This window comes from Hippocampus guttulatus, chromosome 3 (assembly GCF_054856545.1).
Source record: "Hippocampus guttulatus isolate MCC_2025c chromosome 3, RoL_Hgut_1.0, whole genome shotgun sequence".
Lineage (NCBI taxonomy): Eukaryota > Metazoa > Chordata > Actinopteri > Syngnathiformes > Syngnathidae > Hippocampus > Hippocampus guttulatus.
Genome location: NC_141263.1, coordinates 5,340,172 through 5,357,180, shown reverse-complemented (window position 1 = coordinate 5,357,180; position 17,009 = coordinate 5,340,172). Strand labels below are relative to the sequence as shown.

The 17,009-nt window shown below is 44.2% G+C and overlaps 1 protein-coding gene across 1 annotated transcript in view; it reads right to left on the bottom strand.

Moving 5' to 3' along the window:
• The window catches only part of iqgap1 (IQ motif containing GTPase activating protein 1), a 46,558-nt gene that overhangs the window by 21,397 nt on the left and 8,152 nt on the right, over window positions 1-17,009 (bottom strand). The window contains exons 3-5 of the mRNA XM_086106322.1: window positions 8,110-8,266; window positions 4,914-4,991; window positions 1,367-1,443 (exon numbers count right to left, since the gene is read on the bottom strand). Of these exons, the coding sequence (XP_085962448.1) occupies window positions 1,367-1,443; window positions 4,914-4,991; window positions 8,110-8,266 (312 nt within the window). The remainder of the gene's footprint in view (window positions 1-1,366; window positions 1,444-4,913; window positions 4,992-8,109; window positions 8,267-17,009) is intronic.

Below are 17,009 nucleotides of genomic sequence, written 5' to 3'. Positions count from 1 at the left end.
CTCTAAATTGTCCCGAGGTGTGACTCTGAGCACGAATGGTTATTCGTCTGTGTGTGTCCTGCAATTGGCTGGCAACCAATTCAGGGTACATCCCGCCAGCTGTCTGAAGACGGCTGGGATAGGCTCCTGGCGACCCTCGTGAGGATAAGCACATTAGAAAATGAATGGATGTTCACAAGTACAGTGGTACCTCGCTATTCGCGGGTCAATGGGACTGAGCACAACCATGACTGGAGAAAATACACACATTGTTAACGCTGCCTTATAATTGACATGAAAAAAAATGTGAGCGAAAAATTGTAATGTTGTAATATGACGACGATTACATTGTTGCAACCGTGATATCACCTGGTGTGCTCGCCATTATGTTCAGCTTTTTATTTGACGTTTATCTGTGAGCCGGTACAACAAAGGAGATAGAAAGTCCATTTGGCAAGACATTTTAACTATTGCAACATCGAATCGACAAAAGCAGTCTGTCTGTCTTTCTTTGTTTCTCAATGATCGGCTCCCCGACAAGTCACAACGTTGCGCTATCGCCGAGAGCGAGGCGATGATGTCGGCCAGTCCGTCATGCATACCTGTCAAGTTTTCGGAGCACCAACCTGTATAAACTACCAAAAAAATCCTTATAAAGAGCAAAAAATCCTTATAACATACCAAAGCATTTTATATGTCAAAATAACGGCAGGAAAAAACCCACGAAATTTTCAATGATATTTATTGTAGATCTCCATAATACAATGTCTGGTTAATGTCTAATCATCATTCTACTTAGTGGCATTACTGTGTTCAGAGTTGTATTACTGCGTTACTTTTTTTCACCAACTCCAAATCATTTGGCGTTGGTGAAAAAAACCCCGGAAATTTTCAGAATCCGTATGATTTGTGCGATACGGCCATATACGTAAGATTCACCACAAAATCCGTATGAACTATGGCTAAACCGTATGAGTTGACAGGTATGGTCATGAAGCTTAGTGGGAACAGTTATGCTCATACTATAGGTGGTAGAATACGCTCAGGATTATCATTATTCTATTATTGGTTTTGGTGCGTTGTCCTAGTCAAATCTTGTATCGTGCATGTTGGTGTCTCCTTGTGTTTGTTTGAACCTTGTTATTTTAGACCTCTGTGGATTTTGTATTTTTAGTCAATCCAAGTACCCTGTTTGCCTTTTTGTTGTCGTGAAATCACATTTAGATTTGAGTGCACACCTGCTGCATATCGATTTTCCACTGCATTTGGGTCTTCAACCCCATGCTAAACGCTACAAGGGGAAGTAAAGGTCTCTGAAGGGCCTAACTGACCAAGCACAATCTTGAAATGCCGACAGCGAGAGAAGGATACAGAAACTGAGGAGTACCTTAGTGCATGTATGCAGTAAATGCAGCGTGGCATGTTCTTCCTGTCATATATGTCTGTCGTCTCGGGGTAGAAGATCTGAAACATCAGGAACAATGAGTCAAAACATGCTGTAATACAATGATGGAAGCACATCAAAATCTTACAGGAGGTGTCCTGCAAGTACTATTTCAACGTATTCAGTTTCACATCACATGCTGAGATTGACCAAATAGACCATTAGGTGTATTGCTCAATGGGAGCAGGACTGCTATTGGTCATTGGAGCTACAAAATGCTAACCATGTAATCACAAAGGAACACTTACCAAGGCTTATAGCCACCTGTCTATAGTTTTGTCTTAGCAGTTTTCAATGTTACACAAAGCTTTCGCTGTTCTACTAAATATGACATCCCATCAAAACTCTGTGCATTGGAATGTACTAAATATGAACAAAATATGTATTGGATACAATTGAAGTGAAAACGGTCTCATTATATCCATCCATCCATCCATCTTCTACCGCTTATCCGGAGCCAGGTCGCGGGGGCAATAACTTTAGCAGGGAAGCCCAGACTTCCCTCTCCCTAGCTACTTCTTCTCCCCGGGGGATCCCGAGGCGTTCCCAGGCCAGCTGGGTGACATAGTCTCTCCAGCGTGTCCTGGGTCTTCTCCCGGTGGGACATGCCCGGAACACCTCACCAGGGAGGTGTTCAGGAGGCATCCGAATCAGATGCCCAAGCCACCTCATCTGGCTCCTCTCAATGTGGAGGAGAAGCGGCTCGACTCTGAGCCCCTCCCGGATGACCGAGCTTCTCACCTTATCTCTAAGGGAGAGCCCGGACACCCTGCGGAGAAAACTCATTTCGGCCGCTTGTATCCGGGATCTCGTTCTTTCGGTCACGACCTACAGCTCCTGACCATAGATGAGGGTTGGAACGTAGATCGACCGGTAAATTGAGAGCTTCGCCCTTTGGCTCAGCTCCTTCTTCACCACGACAGACCGATACAACGTCCGCATCACAGCAGACGCTGCACCGATCCGCCTGTCGATCTCTCGCTCCCTCCTGCCCTCACTCGTGTCACTCGTGAACAAGACCCCAAGATACTTAAACTCCTCCACTTGGGGCAAGATCTCCCCCCCGACCCGGAGGGGGCACTCCACCCTTTTCCGACTGAAGACCATGGTTTCAGATTTGGAGGTGCTGATTTTCATCCCAACCGCTTCACACTCGGCTGCGAAATGCTCCAGTGAGAGTTGGAGAGCCCTGTTTGAAGGAGCCAACAGCACCACATCATCTGCAAAAAGCAGGGATGCAATACTGAGGCCACCAAAACGGACCCCCTCAACGCTTCGGCTGCGCCTAGAAATTCTGTCCATAAAGGTTATGAACAGAATCGGCGAAAAAGGGCAACCTTGGCGGAGTCCTACCCTCACTGGAAACGATTCCGACTTACTGCCGGCAATGCGAACCAAACTCTGATATCGGTGGTATAGTGACCTGATACGGGCTGTATCAGGGGATTCGGTACCCCATACCCACGAAGCACCCCCCACAGAACTCCCCGAGGGACACGGTCAAACGCCTTCTCCAAGTCCATAAAACACATGTAGACTGGTTGGGCGAATTCCCACATACCCTCGAGGACCCTGCTAAGGGTGTAGAGCTGGTCCACTGTTCCACGGCCGGGACGAAAACCACACTGCTCCTCCTCAATCTGAGGCTCGACTTCCTAACGGACCCTCCTCTCCAGCACCCCTGAATAGACCTTACCAGGGAGGCTGAGGAGTGTGATCCCTCTGTAGTTGGAACACACCCTCCGGTCCCCCTTTTTAAAAAGAGGGACTACCACCCCGGTCTGCCAATCCAGAGGCACTCTCCCCGTTGACCACGCGATGTTGCAGAGGCGTGTCAACCAGGACAGCCCCACAACATCCAGAGCCTTGAGGAACTCCGGGCGGATCTTATCCACCCCTGGGGCCTTGCCACCGAGGAGCTTTTTAACCACATCTGTGACTTCAACCACAGAGATAGGAGAGCCCACCTCAGGGTCCCCAGACTCTGCTTCCCCCAAGAAAGACGTGTTGGTGGAGTTGAGGAGGTCTTCGAAGTACTCTGGCCACCGGTTCACAACGTACCGAGTCGAAGTCAGCAGCGCCCCATCCCCACTGTACACAGTGTTAGTGGTGCACTGCTTCCCCCTCCTGAGACGTCGGATGGTGGACCAGAATTTCCTCGAAGCCGTCCGGAAGTCGGCTTCCATGGCCTCACCGAACTCTTCCCACGCTCGGGTTTTTGCCTTGGCGACCACCGAAGCTGCGTTCCGCTTGGCCAGTCGATACCCGTCAGCTGCCTCTGGGGTCCCACAGGCCATAAAGGCTCGATAGGACTCCTTCAGCTTGACGGCATCCCTTACTGCTGGTGTCCACCAGCGAGTACGGGGGTTGCCGCCACGACAGGCACTAACCACCTTACGGCCACAACTCAGATTGGCCGCCTCAACAATAGAGGCACGGAACATGGTCCACTCGGACTCAATGTCCCCCGCCTCCCCCGAAACATGGGAAAAGCTCTGTCGGAGGTGGGAGTTGAAACTCCTTCTGACAGGGGATTCCGCCAGATGCTCCCAACAAACCCTCACAATACATTTGGGTCTGCCAGGACGGACCAGCATCTTCCCCCACCATCGGAGCCTACTCACCACCAGGTGGTGATCAGTTGACAGCTCCGCCCCTCTCCTCACCCGAGTGTCCAAAACATGCGGCCGCAAATCCGATGATACAACCACAAAGTCGATCATCGAACTACGGCCTAGGGTGTCCTGGTGCCAAGTGCACATATGGACACCCTTATGTTTGAACAAGGTGTTCGTTATGGACAGTCCGTGACGAGCACAGAAGTCCAATAACAAAACACCACTCGAGTTCTGATCGGGGGGGCCGTTCCTCCCAACCACGCCCCTCCAGGTCTCACTGTCATTGCCCACGTGAGCATTGAAGTCCCCCAGCAGAACAAGGGAGTCCCCCGCAGGAGTACTCTCCAGCACACCCTCCAAGGACTCCAAAAAGGGTGGGTATGCTGAGCTGCTGTTTGGTGCATATGCACAAACAACAGTCAGGACCCGTCCCCCCACCCGAAGGCGGAGGGAGGCAACCCTCTCGTCTACCGGTGTGAACCCCAATGTACAGGCACTGAGCCGGGGGTCAATGAGCATGCCCACACCTGCTCTGCGCCTCTCACAGTGAGCAACTCCAGAGTGGAAGAGAGTCCAACCCCTCTCGAGAGAACTGGTACCAGAACCCAGGCTGTGTGTGGAGGCAAGTCCGACTATATCCAGTCGGAACTTCTCTGCCTCACACACCAGCTCGGGCTCCTTCCCTGCCAGAGAGGTGACATTCCATGTCCCAAGAGCTAGCTTCTGCAGCCGAGGATCGGACCGCCAGGGTGCCCGCCTTTGGCTGCCGCCCAGCTCGCATTGCACCCGACCCCTTTGACCCCTCCCACGGGTGGTGAGACCATGAGAAGGGTCTCATTATAGGTAAAGCAAAAACATATTGCCAAGCTCACCTTTGGTAGCCCTTTCTCTGACATGGCATTGAGCCACTGGATGACATTATCGGTGTGTCTGAAATGGAGCCCTGTCGCCTGTGAGAGACGGTGGGGGAAAGTTGGAGTCAAAACAACAATCAGAAAAGGAAATTGTGGCTCCATTGAACCAGATGCATTCAGCAGCTTACAAAACAAAACAAAAAATGGCAGTAATGTTGCATTGTCAAAGAGGGCGAGCCATTTTCAACACTTTCGATCGGTCAATACGTAAAAGTAACACATCGAGGTGGGGAGTGCCCACTTGTGAAATAAATCTCAAATTGACCAAATTTGGACAAGGGAAGTTTCCGCCCAACAGTAATGGTATGCAACTCAGTCTCTCGTGGTGATGCAGGCAAAATACGTAAAAACCTTCAAGAAAAATAATATGTTCAACAATACTTGCATATTCATTCATGACACCCAGAAACGGTGTGACGTAAGGGCAAAAATTTAGCAATGAGGACCCAGCATCCACATGATTCATATACATTTGCCAGTTTCTTCATGCATTATTCAGTATCTTCACGATTAATTATTTAAATTGCATAGTCAGACTCTCAGGAGATGTTTCAACAGGATTAACAATCTTTCATGTATAATATACTTAATAACAGGACATTCCAATAGCCGTTTATTAGCCACGGAACCATATTAGGGAACTTAAGTGGATGTTCTAAACAGATGCTGCACAACACAAAATAGTGTGATGCAATATTACAATATAAAGTGAAACCTCAAGTTACATATGTCCCTTTTTATGAACAAATAAGTTACACACTAAATATTGGTTGAAAAATGATCTGTATTTACTTAATATTTGCAATATACAAACAGTCTTGGAGAAGATTAATCTCTGTTTGCGTCTTCTCACGCTGTGTAACCATGATTGGCAACATGCATAATGCGGTGCTGTAAACTGAAAACTGGTTGTATCCCTCCGCGGCTCAAGCCAGACAGCCGTTGCACATGTCAGGAATTTCCATCTCTGCGTTCTTGATCTCCCATTTGCAAATCTAATAAAGTGTAGCGGTTGCATTTGTGAAGGACATGGTGGAAGAAGTTAGAAAACCATTTCATTTTTGTAAAAAATAAGTTTGTATGTTATTTATTGATTTGAAGCGTCTCTTTAAATAAGACAACTGTTAATGTTAGTGTAATAAAATAGGTGTCCAAGTATGTTGTCACGAGACAGAAGTTCCGCCGACGTAAAATATATTCACCTAATCACAGATACCAGCAGCAGCCGTGTTTTATGAATGAATGCAGAAGTAGGTACCATGTCGACACGTTGAGCTTTTGCCAAACAAGTAAATAAAGCACTAAACAGTCAGAATGGCTCCTGAGAAAACGGAAACTGCTACAGGGATCATTTGGAAGTGCTTGTCATAGATGAGCAGGTAGATCTGTTTTTGTGTTGTGTAACCAGGCTGGGCATCATGCAAGGCAAGGTAGGCACCGGTCGGTATGTTATCTTTGTTGTATTTTCCTCTTTATTAGACTGGCAAATGAGAAGCGCTCGCTGGTGACTATGTGAGCAAGGCAATAAAAAATATAGAAATAAAAAAGATCAAAAGACATTTGTTGCGAATTTATATTTTGTGACATCCCACTTTATTCTTTTTTTTTAAGGCGTAGAAAAAAAAGTAGTGTGTTTCCGGTAACATGAAATTTCAGCATAGGGTCGGTAGGTCGGACAAAGTTTTTTTTTTTTAATCTTTTTTTTTTTCCATCAAAAGTTTCAACAAAATAACCATAAAACATAAAACAAGAAGACATTGAACCCGCCGCTCCGCGGCCGGCGCCGCCGCCACCTATTTAGTTTTCTCCCCGCTTCGGGCTCGGGGGGCCGGGGCGCGCCGCCGCCTTCGCCGACGTCCTCCTCTGCCCTTGGTGTTTACTCGGCCCGTGGTGTTCATCAAATAATTCGCAGATTTTTTTCGATACATCAATGGATGCTATTTTCTTAACATTACGGTGCGAGCATGCAACTGTAACACAGAAAACGCGGTTTAAACTGTCGTCGCAGATCGCAGCCGTCGCCATGTTTCAATGTTGTTGACAGACGACAGGGCAAATGACGCACGCGCCCAACTTGAATATCGCTAGAGTTTGCACCGATGTAAACCCTCTACACAAAAATGTAGAGGGTTGTTTGAAAAAAAATGCCAACCGTAAAGTTTTTTTTCGACGTAGAAATTCTCGGTCGGTCGGGTTACCGGAAACACACTACTTTTTTTTCTACGCCTAATCAAGCGCATGGTGTTATTAAATGCAATATCAATGGAAGGGTCTATTTTAATGCATTTTCATACATAAGGTGCACTGGTTTATGAGGTGCATTATCTTTTTGAAGCATTGTATCTTAAATAGTTCATTGTAATTGTACCTCATGTTTATTTGATGGATTTAGCGCGACTAAACTAGGTTCAAATGGGACATGAAATATAGGGTAGTGCCCCGTGTCTCAATTGCTTTTGTTCGCTGTTCAACTACAAGCACAGGTCGAGCGGAGAAGAGGTGGGGATGCTCTAACGGATAAAAAATAAATTTGCACATCAGTTGTTAATCTGGTGACCGGCGGTTGTGTGATTACTTTGGCTAATGCAAAATGCTATCTTGGTTGGCAGATCAAGAACTGTAAACAAGTCAATGCACTCACCAATATCCAGCCTTTTTTTTGTTAATGATCTGTCCAGACAACTATTGGAAACGTGCCACCAGGAACGTTCAGCTCGCACTCGGTCTGACCGCAGCGTTAGGCTTGTAGAACTACAATTCTCGTGATTCTTCGACATAGAAGCAGGAGGTTGTTCTAGTTCCGATATGATGACATGGGACACACTCGGAAGGGATTTGAATTAAAGACAGCGAACCCAAAAGGCGACATCCATACATAAAGGGCACCGAATCACAAGGCACATTATCAATTTTGGAGAAATCTCAAGGATTTTAAGTGTTCCTTATGGTCCAAAAAATATGGCACTTTTAATTATGTGATGCACATTGAGTTACCTTGTGTATGAAATGCTCAATACAAATAAGGCTGCCTGCCTTCCCTTGTCAGTACGGTAGATTATTTTCTGTATTTAAAGTGTTACTGTCAGGGGTGGGTTGTTGTTTTTTTTTTTTTTTTTAACATTATAATGAATACCAAATTTGCTGAAATATGCACCTTGTAACGTGTCTGCTCGCGGTCATAGATCTTCTTAAGGGCGACGGTGCGTGGAGCGAAGAAATTGCCGAGCTTGGCCAGATAAACTCCATTCCGCAGACCCTCCTCCAGCTCTGTGGTTGGTGGTAACTCTTCATCCAAACAGGCCTCCATCCATCTGCAAGGAGAGCAACATTAGATCTATGTTGGTCATTTCTGATAGATTGTCTCTGACAGTTAACTGTAGCTAAGCTTTTATCACAATAGATTAAATGCCATATTTGAGCTGAAAAAAAAAAGAACGCAAGTGTCACATGGACCAATAAATTCTGTTGAAGCCAAGATGCTTAATAATAGCCTTTTACTTGAAATTTATAGCTCATTCCACTCAAAAAGCTCATTCACTAATAACCCAACCTAGTTTAACCTCCCCAGAGTTCCCAGCATTCCACATGTGTCACGTTTCATTTCTTTTGGGTCATATTGTGAAGCCACATTCTTGCCCTGTGTCCGCCTTCATCCATTGGGGAGACCTGCTGAGCTTTCCTACACGGATCACCCTGGTGTGACTGAATTCCAGCAGCTCATGTCTTCACCACCTGGTAACCGTGCACCAAACAGATCAAGCTGTGGAACTAAATGTGCTTCTTTTAAGCAGAATAAATCAATGTTGTCTTAAAATAATCTGTTTAGAAATATTTCAATGAATATGGATGTGACTAAAGTGCCTTAGAATATTTTTGAAATAGGGCTTTAACAAATGACTGGAATTACATATCTTTATTTGCGAATGAGCGGCCCGGTATCCAGTGGTTAGCACGTCGGCTTCACAGTGCAGAGGTACCGGGTTCAATTCCAGCTCCGGCCTCCCTGTGTGGAGTTTGCATGTTCTCCCCGGGCCTGCGTGGGTTTTCTCCGGGTGCTCCGGTTTCCTCCCACGTTCCAAAAACATGCATGGCAGGCTGATTGGACGCTCTAAATTGTCCCTAGGTGTGAGTGGGGGCGTGAATGGTTGTTCGTCTCTGTGTGCCCTGCGATTGGCTGGCAACTGATTCAGGGTGTCCCCGCCTACTGCCCGAAGACGGCTGGGATAGGCTCCAGCACCCCCCGCGACCCTAGTGAGGATCAAGCGGTTCGGAAAATGGATGGATGGATGAATTATTTGCGAATGATTCTGAACAACTTCCTGAATTTGTGGGTTCACAACCAATCTGCTTTCACAGGTTTGCTGCGTTATGTGGCTAGATCTAGTTTCCTTCAAACAAACGTGATGAAATCAGTTAAGTAGTTATGTAAACAATGTGAAAGATGCAGATGCATCATGTTGGCTATCACTAAAAAATATTCAGAAAATTATCAGCGACTCTTCAGGTTAACTTGTCCCACTGGAGTGTTGAAGTACATTTAACACGTTTGAATTGTCAATTCAATGTCTATTTTTGTTGTTACTGAAATGTCAGACAAGTTTAAATTGAAGGGCACAAATTACTTTACAAATTACCACACTATACTATACGCTTATAGAAAACCAAAATGATCCAGTCTTGTTTGCTTTGTTTCTCAGTCTCCAGCTGGAGAGTGCGCAATCCCTCACGAGCCGCATCTGTCTCGACTCTGGCCTCGTAATCTGTCTGCTTTAAATGCCAAGCCATGCTGACGACTGGCTGTCGGATTATTTGCCTTGCCTATTAGCAACTCTGTCTCCAAGTGCTAACCGTATTTTCCGGACTATAAGTGGCAGTATTTTTCATAGTTTGGCCGGGGGTGCGACTTATACTCTGGAGCGACTTAATGTGTGAAATTATTAACACATGATTGTCATTTCACGTTATTTTCACATCAAACCACAAGAGGACGCTCTCGGCCTGTGTTGATAAATCGACGATGAGTCTGACGTAAGCGGCGTAGAAGAGGAAACGGCGCATCGTCTACCTCCCGAGTTGGGGGAGTTGTTTAAAAGTGACACAGAGGATGAAGATTTCATTGGATTTAGTGATTTGGAGTGAAACTGATAATTTGGTAAACTTGTTAGCATGTTCTTTATGCTAGAGTTATCGGAATAACTCTTAATATGTTACGTCGTTAGTGACATCCCAGGCATGTCAGTCATGTAACGTTAGCGTTCCGTACACTTATTCAGCCTGTTTTTCTCTATTTTATTTTTATTTTAAATTGCCTTTCATTTGTTGCCGACACCTGTGCGCACAAGTCGTCATCGGTTACACATCCTCCAAGTAAGATGACATGTATGTTTTTGGTGTTGGATTTTATCAAATAAATTTCCCCCAAAAATGTGACTTATACTCCAGTGCGACTTATATATGTTTTTTCCTTCTTCATTCTGCATTTTTTGGCTGCTGCGATTTATAATCCAGAGCGACGTATAATCCGAAAAATACGGTAATTTTCTAGACATTCTTGACAGTTTTTCCTTATAGCCTTGCCTCGTTACTCCATAGTATATTTATTCTTGCATGTATTTTCCTTGTTATGTATTCTTGGGTTTATGTTCTTGGTCAAGATTTTTTTTCTAGAACTACACTTAAAACTACATGCTCTAATAAAGCAACATGGTGGTCTGAATAAATCTGAAGAATGTTTAAGGAAAGACTTGCACAAAAAAATTTAGATGACTTGGACATCTACAGTATTACGCCATATCTACTATCAGACATCAAGGGAGATTAGCATTGTTTGCTCTGTTACTCTGTAGGCTCACATGAAAGGCGCGTGTGAAGCCCGTCTGGAGACAGGCATGATTCAACGTTGTACCGTAAAGATAAGATTATTGCCAAGGAAGAAAGGACATTCAAGCACAGGAACAGTACGGTATATCACATTTTCCCAATCACAGGACAAAGAAAAATCAAAACTTCTGAGCCAAGGTAAAATCTGAATATGCTTTTTATTAATCGTACACTGGCCTTCCCGCTGATTCTCTATTTTGATTATTCACATCAAAACCGTCTTATTTCAGCTCTGATTAGGAAAGCCTTGAGTTTATCTTTGCCGGTGAGGAAACTCAAGAGTGAAGGCAGGCAGAGTGAGGTCACACTCGGCTTTTCTGGAAATAGGCACAGTCTTGCCATTTTCATGCAACTAAGAAAACACTCCCACTCTTCCATTACAAAGGTCTTTGTCAAGCAACGGCATGGCTGGGACATGAAAAGATCCTTTTCGACATACACACCTACCGCTCGCCCATTTCCACAACTATGTGCACGTTCTTGGTGACATACTCTACTCCAGTCTAGTCATAATCCTAAACTACTTTTCTCATATATTTTAAAATCATTTGTGATAGTTGGACCTCATTCCTATACAGGCCTACACATCAAGTTGTTGCTCTGCACAGACCAACGCCCTCTTAACTGAAACAACTCCCCTCTAGGGATGTTGGGACACAGGGTCTCCACACAGGCTTTCTATTGAAGTTGGGGTGGCCATCCGGTAGTGTCGGGGCTGGGCCTGCCAGACAGGAACAAACTCCCCCTTTCACTATACAGTGGTGCAGTGAAATGCCTCATGAAGACTAATGGCTCCTTTATCAGGCAACACACCCATTCCAGCCTCACACAAACACAGCCACACCCATCCACAAAATTTGTAAAACAGCAGCTATAATTGGGATTTTTGAAAGGTCATGGGTGGTGTGAACAACAGTGGAAAGCAGCCAAAACGCATTTGAACTTTTAATTAGTGTAAGTAGCATGCAAAAAAAAAACCAATGTAGTTGAAACTTTTCAAGTGTTGCCAGGATAGTGTCCTGTCAAGAATATATTATTTGACTACTGTTAAATGTCTTTCTTTTCAGTTTTAACTGAGCTAGCATGCCACTTATTTTGCATTTAGCGCGGTTTTTAACAGGTCTGGGACCAACGTTGTTTTGGTATATCTAGTCAATTCAATTCAGTTACAAGTTTATTGTCAAATGTGCTCTATGTGTAACACACAGCACAGATGAAATTTCTTCCCTCTCAACCAGACAACAAGGCAACAAGAGGAGCCCGCGCCGCCATCAAAAGAACAGTATCTACCATTAAACTAAAACTAAACTAAACTACATGACACTAAACGGTGGCATATTTGTTGTTGTTGCACATTAAATGAGAAGAGTTCCCAGGTATCTTAATAAAAGGTCTCTGACACGATTCAGTCAAAATACACAAAGGATAAAGAATGACACCACACTTCCCATCCAACAGTCAAAAAAGTATTGGCCGAGCAAGGGCTTTGTCAACTCGGCGACTTTGACATCAAATTGTACAGAGGTTTCAACAAATAAGAACTGCAGGCAAACTCAAGAGCCAAAATACTCCAAATAGTCTTCCACGTTAAAGCAAAGTGGTTCCACAAAAAGACTGTAATGGAAAGGGGGAAAAAATCTCCCTTCTGTGCAGCAGTAGGAAACTGGAGTTGTGCTGAGGTCACAGGTCAGCCTCATAGGAAAAGGCCTGCGACTGACCACTGTCTCTCTAGGAAGAGATCAGCACTCCCTCCGCCCACTGCTGTGGAAATGTGTCCTGTTCGACAGCACAGTTTACATCTACATGACACCTAGATTGACCTTGCACTTCACATTCATACAAGCATCCTTCTTCACATGATTGTGTCATGGACACACACAGGGCAAAAGTTCATGTGTGCTTAAGTTCATGATATATTTTTTCAAATTAGTTAGAGCGCCTTATTAACAGACAAGGCTTGCAGATGGGTTATTGTAAGGCTGTGGAGTGCTGTTCTTTTGTTGATTGCAGGAGGCCCCCGAAATGGGCTCAGCAGCGTCATTGTTTGGAGAGCACTTTGGCCAACAAACAATGAAAGTACACTTCATTATGTGAACTGACACAACATGTCAGCCAGAACAATTCATCTAAAAAAATTAGAAAGTTTTGACATGAACAGCAAAGTAGCAATTGCTTCTTTTGTTTATTGTCAGTTACTTTCGTTAACAAGGTTTTCATCTTTAAATCCCCCCAGCATAATTAGACAACATCCTAAACTCAAACCAGTGAGTCCATTTTGCAATGATAAGGACAACATCTTCACATACAAATCTGAAATACGTTTTAAATTTAACACAAAGCTAAAACTTGCAACTTCATATCGATGTTTTCCATTAAATTTCATTGTCATGTATGATGAAAACTAACTTTGCATGGGTACTTCTCTCAGCTGTTCTGTCAGTGAGGAGCTTATTCAGAAAAAAACGTTTATCATGCAGCAGCCTTTGACCAGCCTCAGGATAAACACTGGCTTCATGTCTGAATTTAAGACTTTCAGGGAGACCTTAAACCATGTTGCCCTAAGCCTAAAACATAATTCATGTCTTAATGCAGGGCTGTCAAGGTCATTTTTGTCACGGGCCATAATTGCAGTTATGGTTTCCTTCGGAGGGCCACTATGACTGTGAACTCAAATAAATGTACGACTGCTTCATATATACAGTATATATATATATATATATATACTGCTCAGTACGAGAGGAACCGCAGGTTCAGACATTTGGTGTATGTGCTTGGCTGAGGAGCCAATGGTGCGAGGCTACCATCTGCGGGATTATGACTGAACGCCTCTAAGTCAGAATCCCGCCTAGACGCGGCGATACCGTAGTGCCGCCGCCCCCCGGTTGGACAAGGTTAGCGGGCGGGGGGACACCGCTCCCCGTCCGCGCGGAACGCCATTCGACACTGGGCTGGGGTGCGCCAGGATGATTGGGGCCCCCTCTCTGGTTTATCACAAAGCATGTTATGAGGAGCATGGTGCTAAATGACCTGCAAACGACCTGATATATATATATATATATATGAAGCAGTCGTACATTTATTTGTTATATATATATATATATATATATATATATATACAAACACACACACACACACATATATGCTTGTTGTAAGGTGTCCTTGAGTGATTAGAAAGGCGCCCACAAATGAAATGTATTATTATTAATATTATTATTATTATATACACAACAATGAATAACTACTTTGAAATGAGATTCCAGTGTTTGTTCAAACATTATATTTATTTTGAAGGATGATTGGTAAGAAAAAATGCTTGCAATAGCTCAACATTTTTAAAAGTGAAGACAAGATTCACAATTTGGGTGTTATAGCGAGAAACATGAAGTTGATGTGCATAATTTGCTTTGGCGGGCTACATAAAATGGCGTGGCCGGCCAGACTTTGGCCCCCAGGCTTTGACTTTGACATCAGTGTCTTAATGTATGAAAATCTCAGGGATAAATGACATTCGTCTTGATCAGTGCGGACATTGATTCCATGTGATCTTGATGGCAGAAATAACGCACTCTCAATCCAATAAATTACTGGATTGCAGCAACCTTCACTTTAGTGTTCCTTAATCTGTTGGATGTGTTTTTTTACTGCATGGACAGAAAGGTTAAGAGCTAAAATTTAGAGCCACAAGGGAATGCCACAGATTTTGACTCCTATCGTAGACTATCAAACTTTGCCAGTGTGGAGCGAGCTGCCGGTTACACACATTGTATCTTATATGGTTTGCCTTTATCACTGAAGAGAGTTATCATAGTGTGTTGTGTACTTCCTGATTAAGAAAAGCGTACAAGTAGAAGATTTTTGCCTTTTTAACAAGCATGCTGTGACATTGCTCACAAAAATAATGAGTCAGCAGCATTTCAGCCGTTTCTATCTGCTGCTTAGGCCACCTGGGTGCAACAACCAGCTGGAAACAAATGTGAAAAGCTGTAAAAACAGAAACGTAAGTGGGCCTGGGGGCTGTTGTCAGGTTGATCTGCTAATCAGGTGGAAGTGCGAGAAAGTGGGCGGGGGGGGTTACGGAGCTGAGACAGCAGTTTCATCAGTCTGACAAGTTCCGCCACCAGTCTCAAACACAATGACTTTCACCGAGTTGTCATCCAAGACAGGAGTGTAACTCTCAGCCTTCTCAGGTTGCACAACAACCAAAAATCTGAAGTGGGGCTGCTGTTGCGCTTGACAAAAGGTGGCATGGATCCTCAGTCTTTGAATGTGTTGCTCTATTCTGGCAGGCCTCAAGACCGACAGTCTACGGTACTCATTAGCTTTAGCTGAACTATTATAGTTCTTGTTAAATGGGGATTTTTTTTCTTGATTTTATTTTTATTTACTGTCACGGTGGCCCAAAATGAACATAATACAGTCGCATATCTCATTGCTTTCCTGCTTTGTCAAATTAGATATATATTTTTTTCATTCCGGAGCAGGGGGAGGCAATTCAGACCTAGAGAGCCTTAGTCCTGCTTGTTTTTGTGTTGGAAGTGGGAAACTTCAAAGACATGTAGGACTATGGCTCTCTAGGACTGAAGTTGCCGACCACTGATCCAGAGTGAATGTGACATTTGAGCAAATATCAGCTGGGTTGGGATCAAACTCAATGAATATTTGTCACTTCAGTGTGTGTTTTAGGCTTAACATTTCATTACACCGATGAATTAAAACTTAGTGGTACTTTTTTTTTTTTTTTTTTTTTTTTAATGGTTTAGTTGGTGTAGACAGATCAAATATCAGTCACTATCACGACAAGGGCTGCCAAATTGTGGCACTCGCCATGACGAAGTTGATGATCAAAATCGTGGGCAACTTAGTAGTCAAAGAATCATTTATTAATGTATTTATTGATTTGCGCACATAGGGTATTTTTTTTTTTTTTTTTTTGCAAAACTGCCTCATCTCCCCATTCTCCGACAAGCGGTATGCCTGTTTGTGATGCGCATGCACACTAGTGGAGATCCAAGATGTAAAAAGAAGCATTGTGGGTCATGCAGTGTCATAGTTTGACCTGTGTTCACAACAAAGTCCGAAAGTTCGTGTCCATTTCACCAAAAATACTGAATACGATGCAAACCTCCGTTTCATGGCAGCAGAGTGGTCAAAAACAGCATCGAAAAAGTTACGTTGCGGCTGATGCCTGATTTCATTTTGGACTTAGGCGCAGTCATGTTGGTTAGCACGCCCACCTCACAGTGCAGAGGTGCAGGGTTTTGATTCTGGTTCCGGCCTTCCTGTGTGCAGTTTGCATGTTCTCCCTTTGCCCACATGGGTTTTCTCCGGATACTCCGGTTTCCTCCCACATTCCAAAAACATGCATGGCAGGTTAATGGAACAATCTAAATTGTCCCGAGGTGTGATTGTGAGTGCAAATGGTTGTTCCGTCTATGTGTGCCCTGCGATTGAATGGCAACCGGTTCTCGGTGTATTGCGCCTACTGCCCGAGGACAGCTGGGATAGGCTCCAGCACGCCCGCGATCCTCGTAAAGGAGAAGCAAATTAGAAAATGGATGTATGGATAGACAGTGGTGAATGGAAGCTAATATTATCGGATATTTGCTACCGCGTATGTTTGATGTTGCGCGATGTTCTGTAGAACGTGAACATACTATAGCGTCTATTTGGGATTATGCAGGCATTAGTCAATGATGCTCAATGCTCTAAAAAGGAAGCACCTTGTGGCTGATGTCTGATTTTATTTCTTACTTAGGGACACTCTCTAAGATAGCCACAGTTAGCGCACTCAGGTTACAGTGTGTGTTTTGTAACATGATGTCCTCTTTGGTACGATAACATTTTGAAGCATCTCATTGGATTAAGGATATATTTGTAGCTTTCTGGTTCACAGCAGCAGAAAGGCTGGTCTCCGGTGTTTCATAACGTACACTTTACCAGCAGCAATTCACAAGAGTATTTGGACATAGTTTAAAAACAGGAAATTACAAGTAAATGACCTGATCTTGAGGAGGGAACTGGGTTTGTATTGCAGTGGAGGCTCGCAGTGAGAATATGGGGCTTCCTTAAAAATGCTGTGGAAAGAAACTCTATCAGGACGCTATTGCGTCAGACCAAATGCCATCATTCACTCTCTTGTTTTGGAGAGCGATGATTAAGAGTCAATATCCAGCT